Below are 10,748 nucleotides of genomic sequence, written 5' to 3' on the forward strand. Positions count from 1 at the left end.
CAGAAATATATTTCAAGCTGTCATATTTAATAAATGTCGCTTTTTTTCAATCAGGGTCAATATAAATGAGGTTTTTTTTAAGCCACTGTGATTACAGTGAGTATTATATTACATAAGACCTTTACTAGATAATTCATTAAACTTTGAAGTGGGTGTTCAAGTTTAATTAACTGCCACTTTACTAAAGGTACTGTGCGTTTTCTATTGGTGGCAAAGTAATTATTATCGCAAGATAAGAATGGCGATGCCGAGTTCTTAGAGAAGAAATCAAAATGTAAATTCAGTTCACAGAGCAGAGAAGGAAAATGTAAGTAATTGAGGTTTTCTAAAGGGGAAGAAATACACTGTGAAATTGTATCGCTTCTTCTTTGTCTTGCCTCAATGGGATGTTCATATCAGGTGACTATAGTTTATACTTAAAGTAAATGGACACATCATTCACTGGTGAAACCTCAGCAGATTCTCTTCAGTATGGAAGAAGGGTTTGTCTAATTGATATTTGATTGATCTCAGAATGAAAATAGAGGTTTTTGGTTCATAGGATAATAAAGGTGGATATGTTCCTTAAAGGGTATATGTACATTTGCATCCATTATTTTTGTTGTCTCAATGCATATAGAATGAAAAAATGAAGGAACTTTGCAAAGGGTCTTGATCAGGAATGGATTGCCTTATGAAACATGGTGCCTTATGTGACACAATCTATTGACACTACCCCAATATGCCGTACTGTCAAACTGTGTAAAAATAACCATACAATGCCTGATTAGAAACAATAGGGCGCCCAAATAGCATTGTCATACATTGGCCATATAAGACTTCCGTACATTTGCCCAGGATATCAATGTTATTATAATATCACTATAAAATTAGTGTTCATAGTAGTTGTAAGCATTAAATATCAGGCAGTGTGGCTTTCCTTAAAAGAGTTGTCCCATTGCTGAATGTTATTCCTTATCCACAGAATAAGGAATAATTTACTGATCAACGGGGGTCTGACCACTCGGACCTCCACCATTCCTACCAAGATTTCAGCCCAGAGCACCCCGAAGTTCTGGCAGCAGAGGCAACACATGAACTCTGCTATCTCTGGCGGTGCCATTGAAGGGAAAGAAGCAGAGGCAAGAATGAGCAGCCTCCGCTACGAGAACTTCAGAACATGCAACTGTTATGGAAACACTAGTAATTATTAGGAAATGATAGCACCAGTGTTTTTTGGTACATCACAAACACACAGCTCTGCTACATGCACGTCACACACACAGCTTTGCTACATGCACATCACAGACACACAGCTCTGCTGCATGCACATCACACAGCTCTGCTGCATGCACATCACACACACAGCTCTGCTACATGCAGATCACACACACAGAGCTCTGCTACATGCACATCACACACTCACACAGCTCTGCTACTGGACAGTCACACAGCTCTGCTACATGCACGTCACAGACACACACAGCTCTGCTACATATACCTCACACACAGTTCTTTTACATGCATGTCACACACACAGCTCTGCTACAAGCAGCTTGCTGAGGAGATATATTGGCTCATTACTTTCACATATGAGGTGTATGTGATTTACGAACTTCAGCAGCTCGCTGAGGAAACATATTGGCTAGTTGCTTTCGCATATTAGCTGCATGTAATTTACGAACTTCAGCAGCTCGCTGAGGAGACATGTTTGCTTGTTGTTTTTGCATATGAGCTGCACGAGAATTACAAACTTCAGCTGGTGGCTGAGGTGAAATTGTGGCTTGTCCCTGTATCATGTAAGCTGCATTTTCTTCACGGTGGTGTCGAACCCTCTGCGGTGTCATATTTGCACGACAGCGACAGTTTGTTTCAACACTGGACAGCAGTTGACGATTAGATGAAGGCTGGACTGGTGTTGGCAGCATTAGCACTTGAGATAACATGATATCACATTCAGGAGATGTGAAGATAGTGGTGAAGGACTTTAATGTTGTTGGTCAGCTATGTATGTGTACATTTGTTAGGTTTCATTAATTGGAGTCTCCACACAGGTGTCCAGCTGTCTCACAACCAGCTACAAACTGCCAGACTGAGTACTGCTGTATCCATAGCAACTGAGGCCATGGGGGTTTGTAGGGGATCACAGAACTGAAGAACCTATGATAATAAAGTAGTAGTGGTAGCATACAGGAGTAAATGTAAAAATATATGACCTTTATTCCTCCATGGTCATCTTTAAAATGGTAGACAAGCTACATTTCGGACAACAATAGGCCTTTTTCTAGCTGAAGGACCTGTAATAATGTCACCATTGTGGGATCAGGAGCGGAGCTCAGAGCCCAGGTGACTGATCCTATGACAGTGGCATCTTGCCATGTAACTGACACAGTCACTCGCTGACAGACAGGTGGTCATTAGTATTCCATAGCAACTGAGGTCATCAGGGTTTGTTGGGGATGTATAACTCACTCGGAATAAAGGACCTGTGTGGACCTCACCATCGTGTGATCAGGGGCAGAGCATGTAACTCACTCACTTGGGATGAAGGACCTGTGATTATCTCTCCATCATGTAATCGGGGGCGGGGGGGGGGGGGAAGGGGGAGGGGGCCTTGGCTAGTGAGAGGCCTGTGACATGGGTCTAGAGAAGTATCATCTCTCCCTAGGGAGAGCACCAAGAAGGTGAGTGAGGAGACTTATAGGGTCATCCATGCTCCTCTGGGTAATATGGAAATACAGAAGATGGAACAATACCTCTGCATCGCCACCTATTGAATGGCAGCATTCCTTCAAGGAGACATAATAGCTGTCTACAAATATTTGAAGGGCTGTCACAGTGCAGAGGGATCAGCCCTATTCTCATTTATTCAAGGAAAGACCAGAAGCAATGGGATGAAACTGAAAGGGAGGAGACACAGATTAGATATTAGACAGATGACGGTGATGAATGAGTGGAATAGATTACCACGGGAGGGGGGAGTTTTCCTTCAATGGAAGTCTTCATACAAAGGCTGGACAAATATCTGTCTAGGATGATTTAGTCAATTCTGTACTGAGCAGGGGTTTTGACCCGATGACCCTGGAGATCCCTTCCAACTTTACCATTCTATGATTTTATGCATTATTGTTTGGTATTTTTATGTTTTTAATACTTGCTGATTGAATTATCGTTTGATAGTTGTTTACCAACCTAAAAAGGAAAGGAGTCCTCTAAACTCTGGGTCGACCTGGAATGTAAGAATTCTCATGCTTTTGCAATGGGATCCTTCTGGCTTCTGCCCTCAGTTGTCAATAGGGCACCCATGCTAACCCCTCTCTTAGGACAGATTTTGGATGCCTGGAATGGTTTTGCCTCGCTCCTGGGCCTGGTTTCCTTACTCCGTTGGTTGGTTATTCCGAATTCCCAACACTTTTGGAGAGCACCTCCTCTTGATAGAGAGGAGCGCTCTTGCCCCTAGAATCAGAAATGTTATATTGATACAAGGAGTCCGCCCAATGAAGGAGATTATGAGGGGCTCCGGACCGGAGTGTGGTACCAATATCTGCAGATAAGACACTTCATCCAATATCAGGGCTCGCTGGCCTCTCTTCTTGCCCCCCTTTCCCACTTTGAACGGCTGTGTGTCTCCTCCACATTGGGAGTCGTGAGTATATCAACTAGAGACTCATGCCGATGTGATGGGATTCATTGGGGGCTGGGAGAGGGAGCTGGGGAGAACCTTTCAGGGGGAGATGTGGGAGAGGGCCCTTACACTGACTCACTCACTTGTGATCTTATCGAAACTCCAGGAGACAAATTACAAAATCCTGTCTTGATGGTGCAGAACTCCTTCACATTTGGTAAAAATGTTCCCTCAGACCCCAGACACCTGCTGGAGATAATTCAGAGGGAGAGGAGATTTTGTTCATATCTGGTGCTCCTGCCCTCTGGTCCTACCCCTGTGGCAGGAGATCATTAATCTCTATAACTCGATTTACAGAGACTCTGTGTTCCTCTCACCAGAAGCTGCCATATTGTCCATGATCTCGAAAACCTCTCTCGAAAATCAAAAAAGTGCCCTTTAAATTTTTTCTCATTGCCATAAGGCAGATTATACCAGGACTGTGGAGGTCCCCATTCTCTCTCACGAGGATCATGTGGCTGGAAACCCTTGACAATAAAAACCAAATGGAAGAACTGGCCGCAACAAACAAGGGTAGAACCCAAACATATTATACAATTTGGACAGCTTAGATCTTATTTATAAACTCCTCAGAGTTGAAATTTTGGCTTCAAACAGGAGTTGTCCCTTCCCAGATTTAGTCATTCTATGTAACACCTGAAGAATAGTCTTGACTGCCCAACCACTGATGAAAACCCTCCCCCTTTCCATCCACTATCCTACCTTTTCCCTTCCTTCCTCCCACCCAGTTGGTTAAGTTTAAAAGCATCAAATAGCTTCCAGAGTGTATACTACCGCCGACTCTCCTGTCTCAGTAAACTTGCTATAGTAACATCTGTTCCCGGTAGCGGATACTCTGGGTTTTCGTGCGAGAGGGGATAGGAGACACCATCGGCAAACTCCATTGTATGTGTAGGCTTCATGACCATAAACAAAATAAGCTCTGGAATCATGCTGTTTTTTGACTGTTTATTGAAAATTTATTGAAAACTTAATAAAAATAATTTGAACAATAAAAAGGAAAGGCAGTTCCTGTTATTACTCTATCAATATGCTTCAGATTGTACTCTGTAACATTTAAATAAAATGAAGTTAAGTGGAAAAATGACGTATAATTTATATCCTAGGTGCAAGTCTCCTTGATGACATTAGTAAATATTTCTGGTTCCATCATTCGGAAGGAGACACAATGACAGTCCAGAACCCCATCTGGATGAACCTCTGTGCAGCTATCTGGACTGTTGTCACTTACGTAGTTGCTGATTTGGAGGAAATGCTGCCAAGATAACAAGATGGAGGAACCGTGATGGGGAATCGTACATGGAGAACCATGAAGATTTTCATTAATCTGCTGCCCATTATATATTCTGAGTCTGATTATATCATTGTAGATTTTATTAAGATGAATTTTGATTATTTCTCTTCACTTGTCTCCATTCAATGTGTATTTCTCCTCAATATATGATTTTACTTTATTGTACTTTAGCATATTAGGTTAAATTTCTATTATACATTCATTGACTAAAAAAAAATGCACCCAGATAGAAATGTCGGATTACTGCAAAACTCAGCATGCAGTTATGTTTCAGGCAGATATGTACAGGATTACAGTTGTGGTCTGATTAGACACTGGATCTTGCCACCAAAAGCTTTAAAAGTGCTTCCCCTGTTGCACTATAAAAAGACTTTCATAGGCTACTTGTGTGCAGTGTAACTATTGTTGAGAGATCGTCGACCACTAGACGCCTCCACAAGCTTGACAAAACCATAACCTATGGTTGAAACCTTGCTTTGCGAGTTGGAGTAAATAAAGCTGCATCACGAGATATGAAAAGTTTCTAACTAGAGATGAGCGAACGTACTCGGTAAGGCCGATTTCGCAATCGAGCACCGCGATTTTCGAGTACTTCACTACTCGGGTGAAAAGTACTCAGGGGCGCTGTGGGGCGGGGCGTGGTGGAGCAGGGGGTAGCAGCACAGAACAGATGGGAGCTCTCTCTCTCTCCCTCTCCCCCCACTCCCCTCTGCAACCCCCCACTCACCCACAGCGCCCCCGAGTACTTTTCACCCGAGTAGTGAAGTACTCGAAAATCGCGGTGCTCGATTGCGAAATCGGCCTTACCGAGTACGTTCGCTCATCTCTATTTCTAACATCTGTGGATTCCTGTGTGCTGCTTCACCATCTGAGATACAAGAGTGTGGTGGACTTTGGACGTACTAGTCCTTAGTGAGCGTGCACGTTTACAGCTTCCCCAAGTTTGCCTTGGTTAAGTAACTGTGCTGTTGACAATATAAGCTGTTTTACATATCTTATCATGCATCCAGGCTAGAGGCGGCCCAACAAGATAGTAGAGCTTCCTGTGAACTGTAGAGTTTTTCCTAATAAACTTATCCTTCCTCTCTAATATTGTAATAATTTACATATATCATCATTACATTCACACATAGAAAGTTTCATCTGATTCCAACAACTCCTTCTTGGCGCATTATTTCTTTTGTCAATGAGTGTATTTCTATACTGTATTATTATCAAGATTACTATTAATTTACTATATACTATTTAGGGTCTGTTCACATCTCACTATGGCCTCCATCCAACGGGACTTCCCTTTTAAAATCCCGAAAACGGCACCTGTAGAAAGGACTTGAACAGAAGCTGTTTCTGCAACTAATGAAAACTGATGAAACAGAGATTATTAATAGGTTTCCATTACTTTTCGTCATTTTCTGCTGGAAAGAATAGCACGATGGACCATGTTATCCTCTCTGACACAAAATGCCAGAAACAAACAGAAACCTGCCCTAACAGAGACCTAATAGGGCCCATCCACAATGGAAATAAAAATGAAATTAAATGTTTCCGTTTTGTCCCCCATTGATTTATTTTGGTTTATTTCAGTTTACTCCTGTCCCTTTTCAATTTCATTTCCACTGAACAAATAGCGCAGCCAGTTACTTGCATTTCTCTAACCATCAAACAGAACAGTGAAATGGAAATGCTTAACTGAGGTGAACACTCATGTGGATGGACCCTTAGGCTGTGTTCACACAGGACGGATTTGCTGACGAAATTATGTATGGAATTTCTGTGCGGCAAATCCACCCGTGGCTCCTAATCCCGGGATTAACTAGCCATGTAGATGAGATTTTGCAAAATTTTCGTCCACACGGGGCGGCCAATCCGTTGCGACAAAGTCGCGCGGGACTGGTGATGCGGTGCGGGATTGACAGCCGCAGCATGTCAATTCTTTTTTTTTTCCCCGTTTTGGCTTCACTCCTCTCTATAGGGAGAGAAAGCCGCAATGGAATGCCAGCGGCTAAGCCGCTCCAAAACCCGCCGCAAAATGCCGCGGGTTTTGATTTTGCGGCTCTTCCGCTTAAATCTCGTGGCTTTTCGGTGCAGCCAAACCGCGAGATTTCTGTGGCAAATCCGTCCTGTGTGAACCCAGCCTTAGTCTCTGTTTCATCAGTTTGCTGTAAGGGTCATTTTTGGTATTTTAAATGGAAACCTAATCTGAACAGGCTCCTACTCGTACCTACTATTTTTTATATTACTATAGGTGATTAGTATCCACTTTTCTATTACTATATTGTGATATCTGCTACTATTATATTGCCATAGTGTATCATTACCAGGTCTACAGTACTTCTTTTACTACAATGTATTGAGTCAGCAACTGTTTGGTATTTTGTCGGAACTACCCAGTTCTGCTGCTTGCAGTAATTCACTTTTTGGCTTTTTGCTGCCAAACCTTCCTATGAACCTTGCACAGATCATCATTTAATACAATCTTTCTTTATTTAGGTTTCTTTCCTGTCTTTGTTCTGCAGCCATTTAATCATTGGGATTGTGTAGGATTGCAGGTCAGCACATAGAAACTGCAATGTTATACAAATTACCTCATTTCATCGAATGCTATGTATATACAATGGGGCGCAGCGAGGATGTTAAGGAGCGCTGTGAATCTTATTTTCTGTCTCTTAGCACCTTTCGGCTGCGAGGAAGATAATGTATTCAGTAAGGATTAGGTATAATATGAATTTGATTACATAAAAGTGTCAATAATGCATAAAAAAGAAGAATTACTTCAGTACATTTTAAAGGTATTCTCGCACAAATGAAACACCGCCTATCTGTGTGTTCTTTTAGGTTGTGTGGGTATCAAAAAGGAAAGTTCGCCCCTTTTATAAGTGACAGAAGAGTCTAACAAACAATGGTGTCACGTTCGTGCAGGACGTGAGTACGGCGTCCCTCACAAACGTCACCAACACGTCAGACCAAGACGCAACTACTGTCAAAATGAACAAATATTTTCATCTATTAACCCCTTCCCACCACAGGGTATAACTGTACGTTCCGGCAGAGTGGTACATAACAGGATGTACAGTTACACCCTGGGGATAGCAGGAGATCATAAGAGACCTCGCGCTATCCAGCAGCGGGAGCTGGTTGTCACCGATAGCCGGCCTCCTGCTGCAACAGCGCAGGTGCATTGGGACGCTGTTCACCCCTTACCTGCCACGATCTATGTAGATCCGCGGCATGTAACGGGTTCACAGAGGGAGCGCCCTCCCTCTGTGACCTCATCGGACTCTCGCGATGTTATCGCAGAGAGCCAGATGGGTTGCCATGGCAACAGGACGCCAGATACAGGTGTCCTGTATTGCCAGTGCTTGTGATTGTTAATACAAGCGATAAGGCATTGCAGAACAGAAGTCCTGCAGTGCCTTATCATAGCGATCATAGCTGCTATTGTACAAATCCCCCTCAGGTACATAAAGAGTATAAAAAAAAAGATAAAAATAGTGCAAAAAAAAGAGAAATGTAAAAAAAAACAAAAAAAACTTATGTGCTTTTTCCCATATTAGCATAATTTTTTTTTATTAAAGTGCCACATATTTGGTATCGTCATATGTGTAACGACATGTACAATAAACTGAACACACTTTTTATCCTGTACGTCAAAAAGCGTAAAAAAAACATAAAAACTGAGGCAAAATGCTTATTTTTTTCATTTTGCCTCTCAAAAAACGCAATAAATGTGATCAAAAAAGCTGTATATACCCCAAAATGGTACCAATAAAAACGACAGTTCATATTGCAAAAAATAAGCCCTCACAGAGCTCCATCCATGAAAAAATAAAAAAAGTTATAAGACTTTGAATGCAGTAATTAAATGAAAAATAGTAATTGCCAAAAAAGGGCTTTTATAGTAGAAAAATGAAAAACCCTAAAAAATATAAGAATTTTGGTATCATTGTAATCAAATTTGCCCACAAAAAAAAAATTATCACAGCGCTCAGCCAATCACAGGCAGCGCTCAGCTGTCATTCAGTGATGGCTTGGCGCTGTCTCTGATTGGCCACAGCACTCAGCCAGTCAGAGGCGGCGCTTTCTGGAGGTGTGGATTTTTCAATCCCCAGCCACCAGAAGACAGAGGAAGACTGCCGAGGCCGGAGAGAAGAGCCGCATGGCTCTTCTAGGTGAGTTAATATTTTTTTTTTCATTTTTTTTCCAGCTACCGTAGGCATAATTTTCAGGACAGGGCTTATATTTCAAGCCCTTTACCGAAAATCATCACCGTGCTGGTGACCTTCATTCCATTGCTCTCAATGGGGCTGCAGCAGCGTCGACCCCATTGAATGCAATGGGATAGCATCGTGGAACTCGGGGATGAAGGAATCACCTGCCGTAGCTGTCACAGCTGTGTCAGAGGAGCACAATGTACTCCCTATGTTTTCAATGGGGCTGGCTCTGCTGCCGCCGACCCCATTGTAAACAATGGGCGATGTCGCACATTCTTCTTTGCAATGCGAAGTTACAGTGAAAACATCGCAAATGAACATGAAACCATTGAAAATCATTGGTTTCATTATCATGCGTTTTCACTCACTCTTGCATCACAGGGAGGTCGTATCGTCAGTGGGTGTGAGCCCTAAAAATGAGGGTATTGCCCCGATAAGGATAGCCGCATGTCAAAAACAGGGGGGGGCCTGGTCTGGACCTAGATGGAGGACAGGGAAGTTGTTTAATGCAAATGGAAAGAGCAATATATATAACACAGTATTTGATAGATGTGAATAACCCCCATACAGAATAAATAACCACAGTAACTTGGCTAACAAAACTCCATTGCCTCACCAAACACGTCAGGTAAGACAATAACCAGCGCCCATGTAGAAGTGGGTCCAGAATAAATAAACTTTCATTATGACTCATTGACCTGCTAGGGAAAACACCTCCCTGTCTGCCAATCAGTCCATACACCATAGGAGATGTGCGCCCATTGATGCCCAACAGCAAATGACAGGGTACATGCGCCAAAAGTGTTGTCATGTGGACCAGAGCTGGCATCATAACGTCACCTCAGCTCCACTTACTGCAATTCCCCTGCAGCTAAAAGTGTTATGACCAAAATGTGCAAAGGATGTTATACAGTAATTAAAGAGCACTTACCCCATAAATATAAAAAGTTGTAGCAAACAGAAGTCCTCAAGTTGTTTGTGTGAAATCTGAACAAGCAATATGGCCGTCGTTACAGTTTAGGCAGCAATTGTCATCCAGCTTTAGCCGAGTTATGCACCTATATGTCTTGGGCTCCCACATTCCTGTATAAAGGGGGATACGTGACAACGTCTATGGAAGCTGTAATGGCGGGCATATTGGTTGTGAATCAGTTTTTCCAGGAAACAATTTAATTACAAAAAACACAGGTTTACAAGAAGCGAGCAAATCAATAATTTATTTTTTACCAATTTGTTGACCTTAGTAGGAAAGGAGGTTTGATGGAGAACATCAGGATTTCTCCCCTATTGAGAGATAGTTGCCTCAGTTTTGACTACTGATCATTTTCTGTAACAGAGATCACATCACCGCACAATTACTTCCTACTGGGTTATGAACAGAACCGCCGTGTCAATCATGGTGGAGGATGCAAGCATGGAAGGAGAAATACATTAGCATGAGCCTTAGAATGAGCTTTAGTCCCTAATCATGGCCCTGAAGGAATGCAGCAGAGCTAAAAGCAGCTTAAATAAAATGCAAGTAACGTATATAAATGTATAATTGAGGAAATTTTCTTAATGACGTTTTTCTAAATAAATC

The 10,748-nt window shown here is 42.2% G+C and overlaps 1 protein-coding gene across 3 annotated transcripts in view; it reads left to right on the forward strand.

The window, feature by feature from the left end:
* CPQ (carboxypeptidase Q) overlaps nucleotides 1–7,448 on the forward strand; it is a 459,208-nt gene extending 451,760 nt beyond the window's left edge. For all 3 annotated transcript variants that reach the window (XM_066578371.1, XM_066578368.1, XM_066578369.1), the window contains exon 8: nucleotides 4,771–7,448. In XM_066578371.1, the coding sequence (XP_066434468.1) occupies nucleotides 4,771–4,931 (161 nt within the window). In that variant the 3' untranslated portion in view covers nucleotides 4,932–7,448. The remainder of the gene's footprint in view (nucleotides 1–4,770) is intronic.
* The last annotated feature ends 3,300 nt before the right edge of the window (nucleotides 7,449–10,748 follow it).

This window comes from Eleutherodactylus coqui, chromosome 9, assembly GCF_035609145.1.
Source record: "Eleutherodactylus coqui strain aEleCoq1 chromosome 9, aEleCoq1.hap1, whole genome shotgun sequence".
Taxonomy (NCBI): Eukaryota; Metazoa; Chordata; class Amphibia; order Anura; family Eleutherodactylidae; genus Eleutherodactylus; species Eleutherodactylus coqui.